Here is a 24,016-nt window from a genome sequence, read left to right as displayed (position 1 = left end):
AGTGCTGGTATGGTAAAACTGCTGGTAAAATAATGATTTTTTTTACTGAAACATCAAATGCAGCATGAGAGGCTGCCCAGACACCGGGCCCATCGTTCACAACAGCAGTTTGGAAAGGCTGGACCTTGCCCTCCTGGAGGGGAAGGCAGCATCCTCTGCCGCCCCCCGGGAGGACCTCCAAGGTGGCTGTGTCAGCACATAGTTTTCCTCCATCTTTTGCTTTGGAGGCTGGAGGTAGAATACACCCGTATTTCTTAATTAGCACTTTCTAACTGATGCTGTTCTTTCCCAAGGTGGTTACAAACAGAAGAAGGATCCATTGTCCATGCAGCGGCCGGAGCTTCAGGGAGAGGTCCCACGCAACATGTGAATACCAGAGCAGGGTGTTGGCATCTGCCATGCTTTGCTCCCACTGACGTTCTCCCCCTTCTTCTGCCTTGGCTGCACCAGCCATGGGGTCTTACAGGGCCTACTGTGGCCCCCAGGGTGTGAAACAGAGCCAAAGCTCGACACCCTTGTGGTGTCACACACCACGGGTGCTGGCAGCAGCCTCGATGCCCGTCAGGGTGCGCAAAGCAGCGTGGCATGCACAGCCAGTTGGCACTGCCACGACACTAATCCCAGGGAAAGGCAGCACTTGGGAATTGCCTTGTGCTTTGAATTTCAGCAAAACAAAAGTTTTCAGGTATCACCTAAGAAGAGTGAAAATTGAGGAGGGGGAATCCTGATCAGCATTATATTTGACTTGGAATTTGGGAAGGTTTTTGTGGGATGCCATGTATCTTTACTGTTTTCTCCCCATTTCACCACATCATTCATAGGATATAGATATCTTTAAACCTGCAGGGCATAATGTAGCATTAAAAGAATGTTATAACAGTCACCCTCATTTAGGCCAATTGTTCCTACTGAATAAAGACATTTTATCTTGTTTTCTAGATTAAATTGGTTCCTTGGTATGTCATCAAAGCATCAAACAATAAAAGCAGGAGATGCTTTGTTCTAGTAAGTAAATGTTGTGGCACATGCAAAACCACTGGCGTCATTAGTATGAAAAGAAAATCCAAGTGCAAAAAAAATAAATTCCAAACTGGAGTTTCTGAATTTTGTCAGACAATTCTGAAGTTTTCTAAAAATTTCAACAGCAGTAAAAAAACAAACCCCAAAACCCGCTTTTTTTTGTTCTAATGGAATTTTCTGTGCTTTGTGTTTTAAAAGTATTTTCATTAAAAAAAATCCACAGGCAGTCAGTGGGAAAAAAGTTCTGTGGGCTGGGCTGGGCAAACAAGCGATGAGACACTGCCGAAGTCACTGGCAGTGGGATGAATCTGTGCACCAGCAAGAGCATTTATCTGCTCCATCTGGCTTGGGCTCCACTTCACCCAAGAAGTCCTTTTGAACAGGGAGATAGCAGTCACAATGACTCCACCAGAAAAAGAGGTAGCCTCCCAGATTTGCTTATCTCAGTCTTCATGAAAGCACCCCTAACGTCCTTGGCAGCAGTAGCCAGAGAAGAGCTGTAAAATACTGTTTTCCCTGATCTGGTCAAACTTGCAACTCAGCATATGTGGTGCGGAGCTCCCAAAATAGCTCCGGGTTACCTCACCAGTCTCGGCAGCAGCTCGAAAAGCCTTTTGTCTTCTGGGACAACTTGGAGAAGTTTAAAATGTTTGGACTTATTCTGAAAGTACTCTGAAAGATAAGAATGATCTGTTCCAAGGCCGGGTGAACTGAAGGTCACAGCTAAGGCATTGCACAACACAACCAAGTAAGTTCAGCACAAAACTCACACAGGATTTGATCAGCTCGTCATCGCTGGGGCTGCCCCTGCCTAAATTCAGGTCAAAGCTGAGGCCCTTCCACCTGGCACCTCCCGGGGCCAAACACTCCCATTGTTTGTCCTAAATGCCAGTGGGGCACTGCCAACGAGGTGGAGGACAGGGGTCCTTCCCGGCCAGAGCACTGCTGGAGAAGGCTTCAGAAAAGTCCAGCAGAACAGCTGCATTTCCGAGGTAATGGTGTAATTGCTGGAGGACAAGCACACTCTCACTCCAGGAAGGCTAACCCAGACTTCATCCTGGTTTTACCAGGCTGGTTTTACCAAGCTTTCTTTACCAGAAAGAAAGGCTACTTTCTGACTGGGTCTCGTAATATTTCAGGCTGTCTCTAGTTAGAACAAAGCCTGAATAACTCTTGCTATGTTAAGCAAGGGATATCCCCAAACAGCTCTCGATACTGCACTACTTCAGTACAATGCTCCCATGGCTTTGCACGGCTGACATGGTGGTCATCACCCCGGAGTCACGGGACACCCCTCCCCGCTGCACGAAAAGGCTCCTCTTTCTTGAAAATATTTGCTCTTGAAAAATGACTCCAAAAAACCATAAACATCTGTGGCTTCCTGTCAGTGTGGGAGCAGTTTTTTGTCGACGTGTCTCATGTTTCTGAGCACGCTCTCCTGCGCCTTAGCCAGAGCGCTCGGTGTAACTTTCTGCTGAGTCAGGTTGCTGGTTTTCTTATCCCAAATCCCAAACGGGCGATTTCAAGTACTCCAGGCATTTTTCAAAGGCAGTTTGAAACCCAGCCAAGCCCACGGGGAGGGGGTGTAACTCTTCTCCCGACTGATTTGCAGTTGGGCTGGATGTCTCCCAGCATGGGTGAGCTGGGCTGCAGCTGCAGGGTGCAGCCGCCATCCCCGGGGACAGCCCTCCTGCCCCCCAAAATCAAGTGAATTTTTGTGATTTTTAGCAGCAGTAAATGAACCCATTGGGGGTCATTTGACCACCAAAACTATGCTGGCTTGGTTGAAATGCAGAGCCCCATATACGTATGCATTTACAGACTCCAGCAGACGTAGGGGCAGGCCGCCTCCCCAGCCCCGGACCCCCCACCAGCCACTTTCACCCACTGCTTGGAAGTCACCCCTTGTCCAGGTCCTGCATTTAGATGTCTGTCCATGACACAATAAAACAGAGCAAAGGCAAATGTGCAATGTAGAGATCCATTATGCTTTATTTACATGCGTCACCATCTCTTTTACAAACTAGATTACAATTTAAAATGGAATACACAAGGCAATATCTACTAACACCAAGTGGAGTAAGCACTGCGTCTCTACTTTGTTTGGAAAGGGGCAGGTTTTGCTCCAAAACAAACTTCCTTCCAACCTCTGTGTAGTAAGGTAGTATATTCCTCCAGGGCAGCATCTTTTTTCTTTTTTCTTTAATATAAAATTCTCAGTAAGACTGCAACATGAGAGTGTCTGCTTTCAAATGAAAGTACAAGATAGCCCAAATGAAAAGTATAAACTGTTCAGCTCTTCGGTATGTAAAGACGGCCATGCGCGATAAGGCTGTGGATTTAATATTCTTCCAATTTACATGGCTTGAAACAAAAACAGATAAAACAGCTTTACAGATACTGTATACATATTTTTTCCAATCATGCAACTTTTTTTAAAAAAAAGTTAAACATGTGAAGCCAAATGTACAATCCATTTTTTCCAACCCATAGTAACGAAATGTATCTGGTCCCCCTTCGCATCTCTTGGCAATTCCAAAGGTGTATCGTGTACTAGAAACACTTGCAGGACACCAATTGCCAAGCAATGACATAATTCTAGAGAAATACATGACCTGAAAGGTCACTTTTTGAAGCAGTGGCACAATTTCTGGAGTTAAGCGGTGGTCAACTATCCAATTATCCTCAGAGAAAATTATTTTACAAAATCATTAAATCAAGCCCCAAACCTGTGACTACGATCAGCATAAATGTCACCTCTTTAGATCTTTTGGTTAGACCAGGTGTCTGAACGATAACTATGTAATTGTTTTGGACTTTTATCTGTTTTACAAGGTTTCAGAAGGAAACGTGTTCAAAGATTCAAAGATTTCCAAAAGGTAGGTTCCCAAAATTAGCCATTCAAGTCTGTATTCTGACACCTAAATAAGTGGCCCTTTGAATTCAGAGAGATTTATCTAGCACCTCTGGAGAGGAGGGCATTTGCTGGGCACCTCAGCAGGCATAGAGGGTGGTGACTTTCCCCTGGGCCTGGGGGGACCTGGCACCCCTCCTTCCTTTGAGGAGTGACGAGGGCAGAGCAGCTCACCCCTGTGAGCATGCTGGAGTCCCTGGCGCTTGGTGCCTGACACCAGGCGTGTCCATTAGAAAATTCTGGCCCCAAAAATGAGCAAAAGAAACCAAATCAAACTGAAGAGGTTGGCCAAGTCCACCTCTCTTCAGCAAGCGCTGGGATGTTCTCCGAAGCAGGGGCCCAAGGTGTCCCAGCCATGCCAATGGAAATACTTTCTTTGACATTGCTGGGAGGCAAATTAAGCCTTTCAGTCACTAATGCTTTTAAAAAAAAAACAAAACCACCACAACTTCTCTGCCATTGATGGGCTGTCTCTAAAATAAGTGGGGTTTTCTCCATTTTTTTGAACAGAGCGGACCATAGTTTTCTCTCTCATTCCTGCCAGTGGGAGCTAGCTTCGTCGAACTCAAGGGGGCCAGGCTGCCAGAGCAGAGCAGAAGGCGCCCCCATTTAGTTTAAGCTAACGGGCCTTCCCTTGCTTTTGACAAGAACTGCATCTGTACCAAGAAAAAAAAAATAATGATGGATTGTGGTCACCTTGGCCATACCATCAAGTCACGTCTTACTGGTGCTGTCAGTGACCTGGTCGGTGGTCTTTGGGCAGGCACCCCGGGCCTCACTGGAGGCTGACCCGTGCAGGGGCCAAATGCTGCATGCTAGCATGGGGAGCCACCGAGTGGGCTCTGCTGGCAGCCAAAACCACGGGACAGGGGCACAAGCCTAGCTGCAGGGCAGCAGCCACAGGGGAGCCTCGGGGAAAGGAGCACCAGAGTGAAGTCCTCCAGCGTACGCTCACACGTTTCAGGGTGTACCAGGAAGCTGAGAGCTAATGCTACACGTTTGGAGAAGGCTGGTGATAAACCTCTCAAAGAATTTGGGCAGAAGATGCCTGCAACTGGACTCTGATAAGCAAAGTGACTTCTAGCCCAGGTGACCACTGTGCCGCATGAGCCTCCCGGGTAGCTGGCTGCTGACACAGATGAACAATGAGCATCAGCTAACTCCAATAAATGTAATAAACTAGTCTCCACGCTGACAAATAGACCACCTCGGTGTAAAACCAAAAGAGAATTCTTTTTCAAAGGTGAATGATAAACCTTTGGCTGCTTGGAAGAGTTGATATGCTACAGGGCTACGATAACCACAACTGCACAGAGTCTACACAGTCATAACTGCAGGAAGAAACCAAGAGGTGCATCTTTACGAGAGCACAGCGTAGGGGCTACGATACAAAACCAAAACTTCCATCACACTAGGAGCTGTTGTTTCACCAATATCACCTCGGGGACCTGGAAAGTAAGGAAAGTAAGGCGGGAGGAAGGGCCCATGAATGCTTGCATGTTTGCGCACGTGTATGTGCACACCTGTGTGTATGCATGACTGTGTATGTGCGGTGGCAGTGGCGAGCGGGAGTCACTCCACATTGCATGGGACACGGGTTGGTGGGAACTCATGCACTGAGGCTTTGGGTTAAAATGCTAGTTTGTTTTCCTAACATCCATGCATAATGATCCATTTCTGTACATAATAAAATATATTTATATATTTATATGCATAACGCTTTTATGCAAAGAAAAAAAACTTCATATATCGCTTTGGAGAATTATGTATACACTGTCCTATTCAGAACTTCTTCATACCAAGTTCCTATGTACCATTGGTGTTTTCCCCTCTTTTTTTGTATCCCTCCCCCACAAGATACTACTAAAAAGTAATCAAACTTTCCAGATTATAGAGGATCTATACAGCACCATACCTTTTATTCATTATTATTATTAGTTATTATTCATCTTACAAAAGAAAATCTTAGAAGCAAAATATATAAAATTGCCTTGTCTTTCAGTGTCATTTATCCTGTTACAACCTATGCTCATATCAAAAGCCATTTGTATGATACTGTCACCTCGCCATTCCCTCTCTTGCTTCTTCTGCCACAACAGATCATACATAATGAGCAGGAAAAAATAATCAAGGATATGTCCAAAACGGAGTAAAAGAAAAAAAAACCCCAAAAGGATCACCAATGCAGCAACACACCCTGCAATGACCTGTGCCTCAACTCCCAGTATTGCCACTGCAAGTCACCTGCTGATGCCCAGCCTCTACGCTCAGGTTTTCTGCCAAGTGGCATATTTCCCTTAATTTTTGCTTTTTCAAACGCATCCTTACAGGTGGCTATATTCAACTTGTCTGGCAGCTCAGCTTACAACTCCTTACCAGCTTGCTGTGGCAGCAGGGGCAGCTTTGCTAACATACGGCAGGAGGGGAGCCTGCTCTGGTGGGCAGCAAATGGGCTCCTGCCCCGTGCATATGTGGGCAATGGCACCTGCTGTCAGTCCGTCCTCACGAGTCAAGAGGCAAACTCAAAGGCTTCCCTTGATTTGCAATCAACCCTGGTTTGATGCTTATGGAAAACAGGGGTGTACCATTAGATTTAAGGAAATAATAAGAAAGAAACAAACCAACCAACCCAACAAACGAACAGACCACACACATCACCTCTCTCTGGAATTCAGCTGGTTGATCCGTATAGCAAATGCTGTATATTCAGAAAACCCTGACGTCTGAGCAGTGCTGGGTTATGATCATTTCCTTGCGTGTGCACAGTACTTCAGATTCCCAAGGGAGAGAAAGCAAAAATGGTCAAAAATCTAAGGAAATCAAACTGGAGGTTTTAGGGGGAGAGGGTGGGCAGACAAGGAAAACCTCCAAAAAGAAAAGCCAACTTAAAACATCCCATAAACCATTAATATATCGAAACACCACATACTCATTGACAAGTAACTACTGTAAAAGGCTACACAGTGTGTTCTCAACAGGATGGTGCTGAACATTGTCTCCACAGCAGGTGCTTGGCCATCCCAGAAAAGGAAGATTTTGCATACTTCAGAATGAGTTCAATTCCCCAAAAAAAGAGAAAAAAAAAAAGAAAAAAAAGAAAAAAAAAAGGAGGATCTTCACTCTGGTAAGGGGCCTATTAGCAGTCTGCTTCATTAGGAAAATAATGCAGGGTTCACAAAGGTCATAAGCTGTAAACAGTATCACTGTCCACTTGCTGACAGCAGATTTGGCAAAGGGTTCTCTCTCTACATCTCGTGTCAGTTTGAGGGCCTAGAGAGGAAGAAGAAAAAGAAAAGACAGTGAGACTGCTGCATGTAGGAAAAAAACACAACAAAAAAGACAACCAAGCAAACCTTCAAACCCAGCAACAGCTTACACTGACACGCAATTTTGATTTGTTCACACCCAGAAGCTTCAAACTTAGAGCGAGGAGTAAGTTGCACTACAACTCTGCCTGAAAATGCTTCTCCCTTGCTAAGGTCCGAGTGTGATGCTTTGCTGGTATAGCTGCTCCCAAGGAGGAAGGAAAAAAACCCTCCCAAAAACAGCCAAGTCTGATTTACAGAAACCCACTGCATCATCTTAACAAGTTAAGTGTCTTTCCAGGTGAAGCATAAAAGGATCCTCCAGCTTTTCTCCATTCTTTCTCAGCATCACCAAAAGGCTGGATATATCTTCCATCAGCATTTGACACGGACCACTGCCCTTCAAGGACAGCCGGAGGAGGCTGCTCAAGAGAAGGAGCCACCAATTTCGGTTCGGAATTCAGAGTTCCCCATTTTCCTGCTCGTATTACACAATGCCAACAGGCAGGGTCCACCTGGCTTTAAAAACGGGGTGAGGGTCCAGCTTATTCTGTAGCCATGAAACTTCTCTGCAGAAGGAAAGACGCTGGAAAGACACCTTATGCAGCTTGGAGACGACTATGAAGGAACACAGTAAGTAGGTAAAACACTGAAAACAGATGAACATTTCAACCAAGGGGGCCAAGGGGACAGGCTTAAGCCACTTAGTGGCTTAAAGATACAGGCAGGCACTAAGTAGGGTTTTGGAAAGTATGTACATTTAAACGTTCCCATGAAATCCCTTCACGTCTTCGGAAAGCCCACTTGGTAGCCGTCCAAGCTGCTGGGCATGTAACTTCTAGCTCTGAAATGGCTTCTGGAACCAGGGTTTAGTCCCCTCCCTCGCTTACAACCTGTTGAGGATTTTCCCTGAGATGAAGCATTGGTGATTTTTTTTATACACTGCAAGAATAAGGGGACACTTGCTGAAACCTAAAAGTCATTTGAGTTGATTACAGGAACGTCTTTACTCTCAGAAGAACCTGGTATCAGACACCCTTATGAAAAATGGTGGATTCAGGAGGACTACTGGATTAACCTGGACCAGCATCGCCTGCAAGGCAGATCACTCAAAGGCTGTCACGAGATGACTCTCTATCACTGCCCCTCTCCTTTCTAAGGTGCCAGGCACTGATCCTATGACAACATTTTATTAAAATGACCTATTCTGATAATGCTAAATGATTGATGGAAATTTAATCATTTTGTCTCATGGTTATTAGAGCAACAGCGTGACAGCTGCTCCCTGCACCATTAGGGGAGAACTTCATTCAGCACAGCTTAGGGAGCAGACAGATTGCACGATTCACCCAAACAAAATTTGGCTTTAGCCTTAATTATGTGGAGGGGTTTGGGGTAGACTGTTTTGTGAATAAAGGGATTTCCGACTGGATCAACATATTGATTTCTCCGTTTTCAAAGGGCAAATTAACGCTAGCCGTTTGTTAATGTGACTGCCTGGCAACGACTCCATTTGATAAGTGTGTCCTGATGGCTGTAACAAGGTCAGCACGAGATACCCAGACAGGCCTCATGGCCCCCAGTAAAACCTGGGGGTTTCTATGCGTAGTGGCTTCTATACAGCTCAAACGAGTCCATGCCCTTTCTCTACTTCTCCTCAAAGCCTTAACAACAGGGGGGCTGGAAATGGGTGACTTCCTAAAGGACAACCTCATCAAAAGGCAAGACTTGGGTCCCACACGCCGCAGCCTGGTAAGCTGGCTCGCTGTCATGCAGCCACCAGTTACACTGGGCGTGGGCTTAACTTCAGCATGTGTGAGAAGTCTTGCTGACTTTGAATGGAGCTATTAATTAAAAGTAAACAAGTACAGAAACTCCTCATGAAGCCCCAGAGTAGTGTTTATTTAATGTTTAAATTAAAAATATATGTAAAATATTATACTATGAAACAAAGTGATGAGAGAAAGAAACAGAGGATGGATGATGATGATCATCATCACTTGTGGAAGTGGCACCACCCGATATTTTTTCCTGAGGACACCCGTCCTTCATACAGTGCCACTGTTTATGAGACAGATGCACAGCTGAGAAGAAATTTGTTCATAGCAGAACCAGATCACAGTCCATTTTCACAGCTCTATTTACATGGACTTTGCAAACAGATTAAAAAAGAAAAGAAGTAGTTCAAAGTCTTAACCTGCCCGCCTTCAAATTACCCCATTAAAGTCCATAATAGACCCACACACTCTCACTTTCTGTCTCACCACAAAAAACCTGTTAACCCTGAGTTGGCAGCCTGCTGCTTCAGAGCAATGAAAACTGTATCGGGCAGGGAAGCAAGCACTCCAGTTACATCTCCATTTACTAGTGGTCCTCAACCACAACTCCCCAGTGTTCCTCTCTCCCTGCCCCCAAATATCTCCAGCTGCATCTTGAGCCACCACAAGGTTTTCTCCCATTCCTGACAGCCACAGGAAAAGCTCATCCTCTGGAGTGTCACCCTGAGTTTGCAGAGGCAGATGGTGTTTCCCCTCTCGTGAGCTGGGACGATGCTGTCCTTAAGGACAGCACACAGCTCTCTAGGTAAATTACTCCAGTCCCCACTTGATCCTTTTTCCTGGCCTTTGCTATTGGGTCCTGTTTGGGGGGACAAGAGCAGCTGAAGTATGAGCACAGGGAGTGATGACTATATAGAACAGAGGTCAACAAGGGATACGTGAAAGGTAAAGTGTATCAGGGCTAGTGGGTTAGAGTAGTGTTTGCCAACTTGCCACAGCAAAGGCACGGAGCTCCCTTTTACATGTGGCATGGTGTCTTCTTGTTTCTTAGGCTGGGGGGGGGCAGGGGGTGGAGGACACTACTGGAAAACATCATCTGCCCGTACTTCTTAAGCCACTCTCTGGGAAATTCAGTTCTCCCTTGAAAAGCTCCTCTGCCAAACCTGATGATTATTTTCAACCATCAGGGAATGGAAAGAGAGGAGGAATCTTAGAATTCCTTCCTAAGTTTCTTAAGAATTCCTTAAGACTTTCTTCTGAAGAAAGTAAAGGCTTTCTTTTGGAGGGTGATCTTCGCAACTGCATTGACACCTGGGCTCTGTCAGGCACGCCCACACGCCCACACACACTGGAAGCAGAGGCAATGCCACTATGGCTGCTCTGGACATTAGAAGAGTCCATAGTATTATATCAAGCTATAGCTTATGTAAGCATATATGCATGTGGTTGGTGGAAAAAATTACTTTAAAAGAGAAACAGAAAAAGCGTTAAGTGAGGGATGAGGTCAAACTCCTGCTTTGTCACATCCCACAGACATTTTGAACTCTGGATGCTTAACCTGTTTATCCTATTTGGTGGAAGAGTGTGAAACAAAAAGCAAGTAATTCTCTATTTTCTAATTCTTCAGCTTGTAATTATGTGGGAGATGCCCCTTTCTTCTGTCCTTTCCTCTGCCCTCCCATCCTCTACCCTGCTACTGACCAGTTAGAAATGCTACTCTTGCTTTTACTCTGTGGCCGAGCTGTTGGTTGTGATTTCCCTCCAGCCACAACATTTTCTCACCTCTGTCTCACATCATTTCACCACTTAACCAGATGGCCATCTCCCAAGCTCCACACCAGCTCATGCACTGTCAGAGCAGCTCTGAAGGATCATCTGCTGTCTGTTGCTTTCTCCCTTGAATTCCCAACGGTGCCAATTACGTAGCGCAGGAAATTTCTTCAGAATAGAAAGGTGACGCATTGATGCTCCCCAGAGTGAGGCACAAGCAACGTGCACTGGTGGTCCGTTTATCAGGATGCTACCATTAACAATCAGCACATGTATTTTTCTGTTAACAGAAAAGTTATGTGCTCCTTTACATAATTATGGTATGAGAAACTGCACTACCAACACACAGCTCCTCTGTACAGCAGCCTACCAAGGACCTCCTGATCTGGCTGGAAGGTTTGTTGTGTGGATCGCATCCTGAAAAATAGCACCACTGAGATGTTTGTAAAACAAGTGTTTTCCCTGTTACCACTCCGTTAACAACTCCCCAGGGACAGGAAATCTCAGTAACTACTTTTGCTGCCCAGAGACTTGGGATGCAAACATTTTGAAGGAAATGTGTGTCCCTTAGTGGCAGATGTGCATTTGTTCTGGTGCTTCTGCCCCTTGATTTGTACCATACAGTTTCCAGCAGTACAGTTTCTACTCCAAAATGGGTGTAGGCTCAAAAAGCAAGACTTGATTACATGTGGTTACAAGTTAATATTCTGCCCTAGGTTTCACAGCTCAAGACTAAAGAATACACAGTGTTTGTTTAGCAACAAGAAGGAAGGTAGCTACTGTGGGCAATCCTTCTACAACGACAAAACTGCAGCATGAGGGTTTTTTGTTCAAGCAGAATAAAATTAGGAAACCTAACGCCATGGCAGGTATGGCACAGCGACACGCTGCAGGCTTAGTGTATGCTGCACTAGGATGGCTCTGTGCTGAGAGACAACGCTGAGGTCTGGGTGCAAAGCCCCAGGGGGAGAAAAGAGTTAGCAGCTTTCATGTGCTTTCTTTCCTGAACTTTCAGGCGCATTGCAACTTCGCATTTTCTCTTTAAGTTTTACTCATAAAAATAGATCTTTTCAGCTCAGACTCTGGGGCAGAGAGTGAGGGAGAAGGACAGAAAGAGGAAAAACACTGGCACAGAACTAAGACTTATGGGAGCCTAAAAAGTTGCTGTGCTGGTACTCGCACAGGCACGTAAAGCACAGAAGTGTCTCTTTTCCTTTTATTACTGCTCTTCCACTCCAAGAAACACTGCAAACCATAGCAGACAACCAAGTATTTTGGAAGTAAACATAACTAAAGACAGCAGAACATTCTCTAACCCTGTATCAGCTCCGTGGGACAAAAGGCTTGCCCTGAACAGTGGTGAGGTACCACAACTACTGGTATGTGTGACATCCTACTTGTCTACAGATTCATAGAAAAGTCCAGGCTGGAAGAGACTCAGCATCATCTGGTACAACCTTCTGTTGAAGACAGGGCCCTAGGTTCAGTTATTCAGCACCCTGTCAAGCCAAGTCTGGAATATTTCCAGCAAAGGAGAGTCCACCACTCCTCTGGGCAGTTCATTTTAACCTCAAAGGTGGGTGGTATGGTCAGGTCCCTCCTACCCATTTTACAGATGAAAAGGAGACACCCAGAGAGAATTGGTCCACCCATGCCCACACACTTAAAAGAAAAAGTAGATCATGGTTTTCCTAATACAAACAACCAAATTCACAGGAAATTTTGCGCTTGCTTACAAGAGGAGCAGGTGCATGCAGACTTCGCTACATATGTCACTGTGTTGCTGCCCATACAAGATGACCACATGTTGACACACTTGTTTTTACACCTACAGACATGTCAGTGTGCAGTTATGCTGGCTTTCCAGCACAAGCACTGCCGATACCCAATTGCTGTTGAGATCCATCACATCTGGTTGGGTTCAATCCTCTGCCCTGGCCAACAGAGAAGAGTTTAGAGGCAGGACATCATCTCTCTACAAGGTCTTCAGGTTTTTCACTTGACAAGCTTACGGTAAATTTTATCCTCTGCCTTTTGTTCAGGGGCCTGACGAGTGGAGTGGAAAACCTGCTAGTTATGGGTGACACTGCCACTGATTCGAGAGACATCAGCATGGGTGTTCAACAAAGCACCTTTTAGGTAGGATGCTGCTGGACTAGAGGAAGAAGGCCAAAAATCCTTGCAAAATACATCTTCTGTTAGGGGTAAAGTACACCGGCTGGAAAAACGGTGCCTTCTTTAGGCACCAGGGAGCACTGGTAACGAGACCTATACTGTGGGTCACGAAAGGATGGATAACTACACCTGTGCAGGCCCAGAGAAGGATTTTGCTTGCACTTTTGAATCTGAAGAGTAAGAGTCACTTTTTAGAGTAAAAGGTACCTGCATGACTGGGAACACCCTGAATTATGGCTTTATAGTGCTATGGAAACACACTATATACTCTTCATTCTGAATGTCCTCATCGACAGTTTCTTTTCCTCTGCCAGGTACCCAGCCTATTTTAAAAACATCCTCCCTGCTATGCTGTCTTCTCATTTTCCTCTGCAGTAAGTTGAAAATGACAGGCCAATGATGCTCACACAGGTCTCAACAAAACGATTTCCACCACGTTGACATAAGGCAGGACATCCTCTATCATGACTTATAAAAGGCAGAATAGGCAAGAGAGGGAAGGTCCTTCCTCAAAACCAGATTTTCTCTACATTTGTATGAAATAAATTACCTACGAAAGCCAGGATAAGCAGGCAGTACAAGGGAAAAACAATGGGCAAGATATTCAACTCAGCTGCGAAAGTGCATAAATGCAAGCCATTCTCCACAGCATCAGCTGGGAAAACTGGCTTTTTTTCCTGGAGTAATAGCAAACAACCACAGCTACACAGCAGCCTCTGTAAGCTGAGCTGCGTCTCCGTCCGATTACTGCTCAGCAGATGTCCGCTCCGCCAGACTCCAACAACTGCCACCCCGTGTGGTAATCTGAGTGGAAAAGCTGATTAAATAGCCCCTGTAAACCAGACCAGAGCGGAGCGTTCCCACCACCCAGCCACAGGTACCTGATTTAATGGGGTCACGGTGTCCCCACGTGCTGTGTGGGACTCCATCAGGGACAGTGCTGATGAGAGCAGCCTACTGGAGGCCCTCCACCGGCAGCCTGGGGTGGCATTGCATGAGCATTCTTCCTTCATCCTCCCTCCCCAGGCCAGGAGAGAAAGGCTGACTGTTTACGTACGGTACTGCTCAAATATGTGCACTCCTGCTGCCTGAGCTCTACCTGTGCTCTTTGGCTATCATCAACGCAAGACTTAAACCTCTGCAGCTGTCAGTTCATCACCTTGACTGAGTACTGAATTGCTATGAAAAAAGATCTTGACCTTTCCTCAGTTGCATGACGCTGTATTTCTAAAAAGGATCTCTTATTACACACTTCTTCAAGTCTGGCTCAAAAGAAGGAAAGAAAAAAAAAAAAAACCACCTGTAAGCATCCCAGCTATCAGGCAACAGCAAGGCTGGGGACCAGCACTGATCTGCAGCTCTAAACAATCATTATGGCTCAGTCACATGAAAAAAGACAGTTTGTGAAGACTCATTCTGTAATAAAACCTGCATGCTGCTGATCCAGGGAGGAAAGCACTGGGGAGACCAGTTGATGCGGGCTGTTCTAAAAATACCAGTTTGTGCTGTCATCTGGTGAGAGTATGTCATCCTGTAATCTTGGCATCTGCAGGGACAGCAAGTTTCTGCCTAATTATTGCTGCTGAATCACATGACAAAGTACGAGGTACTACAAAATATATCTATATAAAACACCAACAGAAGAACACCCAAACCACAGGATCAGACGACTGTGCCGGCTTCATGCTGTATGTTTGCAACACAAGCCTGCGAAGGCAATCCTGGTTTTTACAGATCTTTTTCCTCCGTTAGTAAAACCCCAAAACATAAAACCAGATTTTAAAAAAACCACCAAAGCCAAAAAGCCCTACCCCCAGAAGGAGTGAGCAATTCATTGTGTTTGTGTGTCAGCTCCTGCTGCCTTCACACGGCATAAGCCACAGCATTACTGCAAGTGTAGGGCTGGCCTGTGCGCAGTGAGCTGTGAGGGGCACAGCGGCCAGCGGCACGCACAGCGGGTAGCCCCACAGCGGTTTCCCCAGCTGTCCCCTCTCCTCCTCCCCAGTGGCCACGAGTGCTGAGTCTGCTCCCATGCTGCTGGTGTGGGCCAGGGGAGCGAGAAGCCTGCTTGGGGCAGGCCCTCCTTGGAGTTAATGGGATCCCTGTTCCCAGCAAAATACACTTTCTATACACATATTTTTGTTCAAAGACTAAACTTGGCACGCGTGATGTTCAGCTAGTCACAAAACCACCTTTCAAAACTTGGGCTGGCTGAAACAACACTTAAACGTTAGAAGCATACCACCGCCTTAACCACTAACCTGTTAGAATTTGCTGCTCCTGAATTTCCTTTAGATTTTTGCACGGCAGCTAGCCCCACTTTGGCTCCATGTAAGAAACCTGCCAGCCCCACCTCTAAGGCCTCATTTTTGAAAACAAGAGAGGAGGAATCACAGCTACGGTCCTGAAGCAGTCAGCACCCTCAGGCAAGGGGTCCACCAATTCTGGTTTCCACATTTCAGCTGTCATGAGCAGAAGAGAAGATTTCTGGTAAAGAACAAGTGTCATCTTTCTCGTGGCATATTGTCCAGAGCTCTCCGACTTGAAACTCCATCCAAATGCAGATCTTTTGCTACCTACTTCAGCTTTTAAGATAGCGTTGTAGTGAATAGTAAGTCATCCTCAGACCTATGCATTTGTCTTTGGCATGCATTTCACCCAGAAACAGGTTGAAAGCCAATTAACAAATCAGCAAGTAGTCCAAACTGATACAGACTAATGAAATACCAAGATGCATTTTATGTTTCTTAGGATTTTGCTTTATCAGAGATGTTAATCATCATATTCTGCAAACGTTCCATGACGTTGCTATTAGTGGTTTGTGCACTCCACTGCTACAGTAAAATGATGTGGGACATAGATGATGCTAGGGCAAAATGAATGACTTTAACTGATCAAGTATTTTACTTGCAATTTTTGAACAAGTCAACTGACTCCAGCACAGCTCTGTTACAGAGCCCAGAGGAATCCTGCTGAACAGCACACTGAAATCACTCTCGGAAGTGCAGCTAGGTGAGTTTTTCAGACGGTGAAACCAGCTCAAGAAGTTCCTGGCCTGCTCGCACTGAGCCATCCTCCATCCCTTGCCCAAGCCCTGCCAGCATCGCTGTCTGTGCAGTGCCATCATAAACTGGATCACTGAAACAATCCAGGTAAAAACAACTTCTTGAATGGTTTTTGATGCCACAGGAAATGTTTGACCAAGCAGTAGCTGATCACTGGCTCTGACCTTCCAGACAGCAGCAAACGTCCCAAATAGTCACCACCTGACAGTCTGTGTGGGACTACTCTTTGGCAAACACCAAGTCCCTTGGAACTTGCCTGCTGGGAAGGACCACGGAGAAAAGAGCAGAGTTGTGGGAACCCCAGGCTGAGAGAGGACCCATTAAGTTCAAAATAAAAGCTATTCTAGAGACAGGTGGGGACATAGTGACATTTTTATTTACTGATAAACAAGTTGAAAAAAAGTGGTGATTATCTGAGTGGGTGGAGGGCATATCCAGTGCTCTTGGGAAGCAGGCAGAGATAGAGGAGCAGAGGCCCCAGCCAGCTTAAGAGGCAAAAATTATGGCTGAGTGAATAAACATTGATTTTCTCCTTTTCTTCTTGTAAGAGAAAAAAACCAAAACAAACCCAAATCCATTTACAAGCCTCAATAAGAGCCCTCTGAAAGGCTGGGCATGGCCAGCCTCATGGGCACAGGGTCAGCCCAGTGGGCCCAGGCATGGCTTTCCCCAGGGACCGTGCACAGGCTTGTGTGCAACAAACGTGCCCAGCCACTAAACCGGCAACGGTCATGTCTCCTGCATGGGTTTTTTACTTCCCCTACGAAGAAACTGTAGTTGATTTTCTTCCAAAGTAAACCCCACTTCTGTACCTACAGTATGTATAAACTAAATACCTATATATTTGGTTTCTTTCTTTTCTTCCCGAAAACTGACTCCAACATTTCTCTTATTTTTCATAGAAAACACAGCACTCACTATTCCCAGGTATGCCAATAATCCATTGTAACTGCTTCTGCCTGCCTGCAAAACACACCTGGCCGCCCTTGTGAAATGGATTTAGCATGAGCAAGCGCCAGGCTGTTTTGCTGAAAGCGTTCCCCAGTCTTTAAGCCTGTAAAGATTCATTACTGGGGTCATGAACATTGCTGAGAGAAGATTTTAGTTCAGGGGCCCCTACTGCTACAGGGAAGCAGAGAAGTAACGTAGAAAGCAATTCAGAACAACCACAACCGATGTCACGGGAGGAGCCCCTATCAAAACATGAGATGCTCATAGGGAGACAAACTCTCAAACAGAGCTGCCTAACAGCTGAGGAAGGGTGCATGATGAACCAGCTCAGCAGAAATCATCTGCACTTGCACCTGATACCAGAGGCACCTCACAGCAGCCAGTCCACTTGTCAGAGAAAGGGAAAGAGGCTTCCACAGATGAATGGACAGTAATCTGCCAAGGAGAGCTGTCTTGTCAATAAATCTGTCCTCTGCAACGAGACTCTGTTCGCACAGATATGTCGGTTCCTTTATTCAGAGGGAGCAGCCTGAAGAAGATCACGGTGGCTGTGTTTTATGTGAATGGCAAAGGCCAGGGTGAAATGGCAGCAGCGAGCATCGGTGCGGAGGTGGCGTGGTGTGCCTCCTCCGTGCTGCCTAGGCAGGTCTCCCCACAGGCGGCTTCTACACATGCACAGCAACCAAAGCTATGAAAGCAGGAGGCTGCCCTATTTGCCTGTGTCAAGCAAAGCTGTCAATAACATCTGGGTTTTAGGCCCCATTTGGCAGACCGTACTGTTGGATGTTTCACAGCAATAAAAGTTCCTACAGCCTGCTTTTTTACCTTGTGCAAAAAGTATTTTTAAATCCAAACAGCTCATGCACCTGGAGGAAGAGAGAACTGGTCAGCAAGTGTGACCTTCTGCAAATTTTTGCTTCCTGGTTCTTGAGTCAATTCTTTTTTTTCCCCCTTTCCCTCCTTAAATTCTCCAGCACTGGGACTGAAGGAAAACCAGAATCCAGCTGTGGTCCCTGGCCTTGCCAAGCTGCCATCTCATGCAGGGTCAGAAGGACATGGTGTCTTCTGCAGCCCATCTCCTGGCTGTGTACTGCAATACTCTTGCTTTCAGTAAGAAGACGTGAAAGAACCAGAGGAAGTCCTCCCACCAACAAAGGACTGTGCAAACCAACTACTCCATTGGAGCAAGGCAGCTTTGCAGAAAGACTGAAAAGAGGACTCCTGTGCCGTCTTGTTTTCCCTCAGAGACAACAGATCACAGCCCACATCTCCTGTGGCACTCCATACACACAGGAAGACATTCAGGAGGTTCACCACTGCTGCTCACCTACCGCAAAGCTTCCCCTTGAATATCTTTCTGTGAAACAGAGAATGAAAATGCAATTAAAGATGAAAGGGGCAAATTATGCACGATAAAGTCAAATGACACCAACTCCCTTCCTTCCATCCTTCATCTAGAGAATAAGAAAGTTGGAAGTAAGCGGCAAACTGAATGAATGCCTCGTTTAACCTTACCACTGGGATAGTCTACATACTATTCTGAAGTTAACAGAACACTTTCAATAATTTAGAGGTATCCTTTTATCCTACTATATTTTGAAATCTACTCCCTTATACTAATAAATAAACAAAGGAGAAAGAGCACTTTGTGTGGCACCTACCCTATGAGTCAGTGAATATGTATGTATGAGCAGGCAGCGGTATGGGCAGGAGCCTGCAGAATGGCAAAAGGATGACAGAAACAATGTTTACAAGTTCAAATGCCCCCAGCTGTGGAAAAGAAGCAATGGAAAAAACCACATCAATCTGAAAAAAATTAATCTGAAGAGGCTAACATTTGAAAAGCACCTATGTGAGAACCCAGACCTACAGATAATCTCTTGGCGGAATTCAAAAGAAAATGATACCCACTGCAGTCCTGGAGGGGACCAATAATTTTTGAATATTTAAAACATTAAATCCAGAACATTCCTGGGACCAGGATCCCACCTTTGCTATTTCAGTATATAATTCCTCCATTTGCTGCATTTTTTTTTTCAAAAAAATACAACTAAAAAAAAAACCCAAACAACTTTGCTAGCATTGCTGTACCACAGCAGCAGTACAACTCTAATTCAGTCCAGATCTGTCCCACACACTGATCCTCAGTGCATGCACTGATCTTGCAAAGATGCTCCTCCTCCTGTGCCACTGATAGCAAAGCCTCTTGCCTACGTAACAGCTCGGCTACACACGGCATCAGCTGCAGAGAAGAATCATCTGTTGCAACTTCAAAGAAGACAAGTTGAAGCTCTGTGATTCCTAAAACCCACAAGTATTCCACCTTGCTTTGCCTGATTTGTCATTAACATTTCTCATGCCTAAATTAAGAAGGACGCACAGCATCAGATGCATGCTGACAGTGGTGCAGCCAAACAGCTTTTATAGCTTACCCTTATTTCCCTCCACACCTCCAAAAGTTTCTTGGTTGTGCCTGTTGCATACCGACACAGCAAGCCATCACAAGCCAAACTGATATTATTAGTGTGCACTAACTATTACGGGTTTGGTGCAAACTCCAATAAAACTAAGGAATCAGGTTATTTTACCACATCTATGGGGCACTGACCTGTTTGCCCATTTTCCCTGTTCCCAAAGATCCTTCAGCCTGGTACCCAACTCTGTGATGAAGCCTGTTTAGCACCAGTGAAGTTCCCCACATTCAGACTGACAACGTTCTGAGCTGAGATGAGGGAATCAAAGTTAAAATCCAGCCCATCTGCATCCATGAGTTCACTGCGGATAATGGACTCCATGTCACACTCCAGGCTCCCATTGAAAATATCCAGGTCCAAGTCACTTGGGAATTTCTCGTGTCCCATGACTGGGAGGTTCACACTAGAGGAGTAAGAAGAGGAGCCTGAGAGCGGGTCAGAAAGTGTTTGCATAGACTGACTGACAGGTGACTGCTGATGTTTGGTGGATCCCAAGCTGCTTGAGTCACTCAAGCCTATGTTACTGATGGAACTGGACAAGGCACGGCTGCCACTAAGAGAGGAGTTGTGGGACTGGTGCTGGTGATGGGGCAGGCTCTGACTGACCAGACCGCCCTGGCTGGACTGTGCTGCAAACGACATCATGGGGTCATTGCGGAGCATTATATTCCTGCGGGAATTCTGGGCGGACACAGCTGTGCTGGCTTGTGACATGAGTGGGTCAGACTGTGTCATCATGACATCGCTGTGACTAAGTGCATCAGAGGCGAGGAGATCCTGCAGCGTCTGGTTGTTGTAATGAGAAATGGAAGAGAAGGTGGCTTGCTTGTTCTCCTGAATGGTCTGCATGGGTGACTGGCGGAGGGAATTCAGGGACGATGGCCCGAACACGGCGTTGTTGAAACTACTTGACGGAGAACCCAGCCCTGAACCTTTGGAACCATAAGGAAAACTGGAGCTTCTCTGCATCATCCCTCCTGTGGGTGACTGCTGGGAGGGAGGGAGTGTTATATTGTCTAAGAGATCATCCATGAGGTTATCTGTCAGTCCATCGTTCAAATTCATTGTCCCGGCCATATCAGTCAACCTAGGCAACTCCACAGTACATGGTTTGTTTACCGATGGGGACAAGCTCGATGGACTACTGTAAAGCATGGGAGAAAGCGGAGCATCGTCATCTTGAACATCATCTAGTTCAGTGCTTGCCAAAATCGGTGACAAGCGGCCACTGATCGTACTGGCGTTTGAATTTGTACGGGAGCGAAAATCCGTCCATGCATCCAGCTCGTCGCTGCTGCGGGAGGTGGGACTCCCTGGCCACTTGGAGAGCTGAGAAGGGCTGTCCTCGCTCGTCTCCTGGGCAGTCTGCAGGGCTGCCTTTTTCTTAGCTGCCCGCCCTCTGCTCTTTGTGTACTTGTTGCTGTTGTCCATCGACACAGCACGTCTCCGGGGTGCCTTGCCACCTTTTCCACCATCTGGATTTATCATCCACCAAGAGCTTTTCCCGGTACCTTCATTCTGCACCCTGACAAATCGGCTGTGGAGTGACAAGTTGTGCCGGATCGAATTCTGCAAGAAAGGAACAAAACAGAACATAAAGACCAGCACCCCGCTTCTTTTACTACTCAAATCTCAACCATTAAACCAATATCACATGAAAACAGCAACATGAATAAAAGCATTGGGCCCTCCTGGACTTCACCACAGGTTTCTCGGGTGATGGATACAGGAGGGCTGGAGTGTGACTGCAGTGTGCCAGCGTGCTGCTGTACACCAAGCCTTGTGCTTGCCTAGCTGTGCATTCCTGGTGCCCATCTCCACACCCTCAAAAGCTGCATCCTAAGGAAAGGAGTGTGACACAGCTCCAAGGAGCTAGACTCAGGACAAACCACTATACTATCAGCAATCTTGCCATCAGTTTCTTGAAATAAAAACTGCAAAGACACTGCAAAAATCTGACCGGTGCAGTAGTCACACTCATTGCAGCCTCTGCAAATGTCCTTTTTAATTCTTCATGGCCATGTGTGTTGTGTATTTGTTACAATAATTCTTGAGAAAGCTGCAAGCGCTGTTGCTCCTCTCCCACAGGCACTCTGTGAATGACTAAGCTGTACTTTCTCTCTCGATTAGAAGCACCAGAATAACGCCCGTACTGCAGCAGCTGGCCAGCTGGCCCCTCACTATAGTATCCTCACACTCTTCAAAACATGATGTGACACACTACACGACAATATCCCTGTCCCTTTAAATGGCTAGACACGGCGTTGTGTAAAGCTGCTGTACACAGCTGGACACCCCATGCTGTACAGGGTGCCAAGAAATACAGTGCTTTCAGGGGAGCCCATGCACTGTCTGCTCTTGCATGTTACCCAATTGCACTGCTCAGCAACATCTACCATCCAAAACCCACGCTGGCTCAAACCGATGACAACGACCTCAGAATGAGAAAGAGGCTGAGAAAACCAGCCCATGGCACCCCTAATGAAATGACTCCAGATTTAAACCAAAACAATGGAGATGAAAACCCCATTACACTCATTCTGCTGATCTTGGGCTTAAAATACACCTCAAAGAAAGGACAAGCAAGTAGTATTTGTTAGTGAGAATGCTTCCAGGTTTGCTTTTGGGTTAGCTTTTTTTTAATATGTGCAAGCCAAAAGATTTTTGGAGTCATCCCATACTCATGTGAAAAAAACCAGTTGTGCTATTCCTCCACATTAAAGATGATCAAGTTTTAAAAGTTGCAGGAGTTCTTTTTTCTTAAATTTTGGCAATGACTAGGTATATCTATAAAGAGGATAAAATCACATTTGTTCTACCAGCATGCTTTAAAAACACAAAGTCAACAGGACCACAGCATAATCAAACTATTTAGGATAAGTGCCCTTCATTTACAAAACACTGAAGAAATTCCAGATTTAAATGGGCAAAGAATGAATCAATCAACAAATCATTCACAAGCATCTCACACTTGCATCCTTAGGATAAATGGATGCTTGACATAAATGAACTGGAGACACATTTGATGTATAAAGAAATAGAGCCCAGCTTTTTTCAAACCATTCTTTTCAATACAAAATGCCTTTTTTTCCCTCTTGTTAAGTGTTGTGGGTTTTGTCAGATTGTGAAATGGAAAACATGCCTGAAGTTCTTCTCACACGCAGACAGCAGACATGGTTTGATTATCACTTAATGAAAAGAGAAATCATATGGACCTCAGTTCAAAATAGCAACTATTATGTTTTAAACAATTTGCTAAAACAGCAGACCAGACTTCGCAGACGTACTCAAGAGAAGTATGGGTCAGTGCCTCAGCTACAAACTTGTCCATTTCTAAGGGATTATCATGCCATCAAAATATGGTGGATTGAGTTGCAGCATAACAGTTCTTCAGTCTAAGGAAGAAGGAGCTTTTTATTATTTAACGGATGATGTTTTAAATATATTTTGATTCTGACAACAATCTGTTGCTAACTTCTAGTAACTAGGTGCCACTGCCTACTTCCTCAGGTTTTTCCCAACTGGCTGGAGAACTGCTATTTTTTAAAAAATAACATTTGTTGATATTCCAGTTTGTACTGCATCAATGCAGGTAGTTCCCACATTCATCCTCTGTGACTTTCAGGGAAAACCACTTGTCCACGAGGCCAGTCAGCCTCACCTCCCTCTCTGGAAAGGTGATGGAACAGCTCATCCTGGAGGTCATCTCTAAGCACACGGACAAAAAGAAGGTTATCAGGAGTAGTCAACATGGATTCAACAAATGGCAAATCATGTCTGACCAACCTGATAGCCTTCTATGACAGAATGACTGGTGGGTAGATGAGGAAAGAGCCACGGATGTTTTCTACCTAGACTTCAGCAAGGCTTCTGACAGTGTCTCCTACAACATCCTCACAGCCAAGCTCAGGCAGTGTGGGTTAGACAGGTGGACAGTGAGGTGGGCTGAGAACTGGCTGAATGGCAGAGCTCAGAGGGTTCTGATCAGCAGCACAGCCTGGCTGGAGGCCTGTAGCCAACGGTGTGCCCCAGGGTCAGTACTGGGTCCAGTCCTGCTCAACTGACTCATCAGTGACCTGGATGAAGGGACAGAGTGTGCCCTCAGCAAGGTCACTGGTGATACAGAACTAGGAGTGGCTGACACCCCAGAAGGCAGCACTGCCATCCAGCCAGACCTGGCCAGGCTGGAGAGCTGGGCAGAGAGGAACCCAATGAAGTTCAACCAAGGCATGTGTAGGGTCCTGCACCTGGGGAGGAATAACCCCACACACCAGTACAGGCTGGGGCTGACCTGCTGGAAGGCAGCTTTGTGGAGAAGGACCTGGGAGTTCTGGTGGACAGCAAGCTGCCCATGAGCCAGCACCGTGTCCTGGTGGCCGAGAAGGCCAATGGGATCCTGGGGGGCATTAGGAGGAGCGTGGCCAGCAGGTCGAGGGAGGTGATCCTGCCCCTCTGCTCTGCCCTGGTGAAGCTGCATCTGAAGAACTGTGTCCAGTTCTGGGCTCCCCAGTTCAAGAGAGGCAGGGAACTGCTGGAGAGGGTCCAGCAAAGGGCTATGAAGATG

The 24,016-nt window shown here is 46.0% G+C and overlaps 1 protein-coding gene across 3 annotated transcripts in view; it reads right to left on the bottom strand.

The window, feature by feature from the left end:
* Positions 1–2,987: 2,987 nt before the first annotated feature.
* FOXO3 (forkhead box O3) overlaps positions 2,988–24,016 on the bottom strand; it is a 101,870-nt gene continuing 80,841 nt past the window's right edge. Inside the window, exons 1-4 of one of the 3 annotated variants that reach the window (XM_055809621.1) lie at positions 23,032–23,154; positions 19,587–21,021; positions 15,224–18,335; positions 7,111–7,204 (exon numbers count right to left, since the gene is read on the bottom strand). In XM_055809621.1, the coding sequence (XP_055665596.1) occupies positions 19,621–21,021; positions 23,032–23,061 (1,431 nt within the window). In that variant the 5' untranslated portion in view covers positions 23,062–23,154 and the 3' untranslated portion in view covers positions 7,111–7,204; positions 15,224–18,335; positions 19,587–19,620. Of the gene's footprint in view, positions 7,205–15,223; positions 18,336–19,586; positions 21,022–23,031; positions 23,155–24,016 lie in introns of those variants that run through there. The other 2 variants (XM_055809620.1, XM_055809622.1) reach the window with 2 other exon arrangements.

This window comes from Falco peregrinus, chromosome 7 (assembly GCF_023634155.1).
Source record: "Falco peregrinus isolate bFalPer1 chromosome 7, bFalPer1.pri, whole genome shotgun sequence".
Lineage (NCBI taxonomy): Eukaryota > Metazoa > Chordata > Aves > Falconiformes > Falconidae > Falco > Falco peregrinus.
This window is presented reverse-complemented; position numbering and strand designations above follow the sequence as displayed.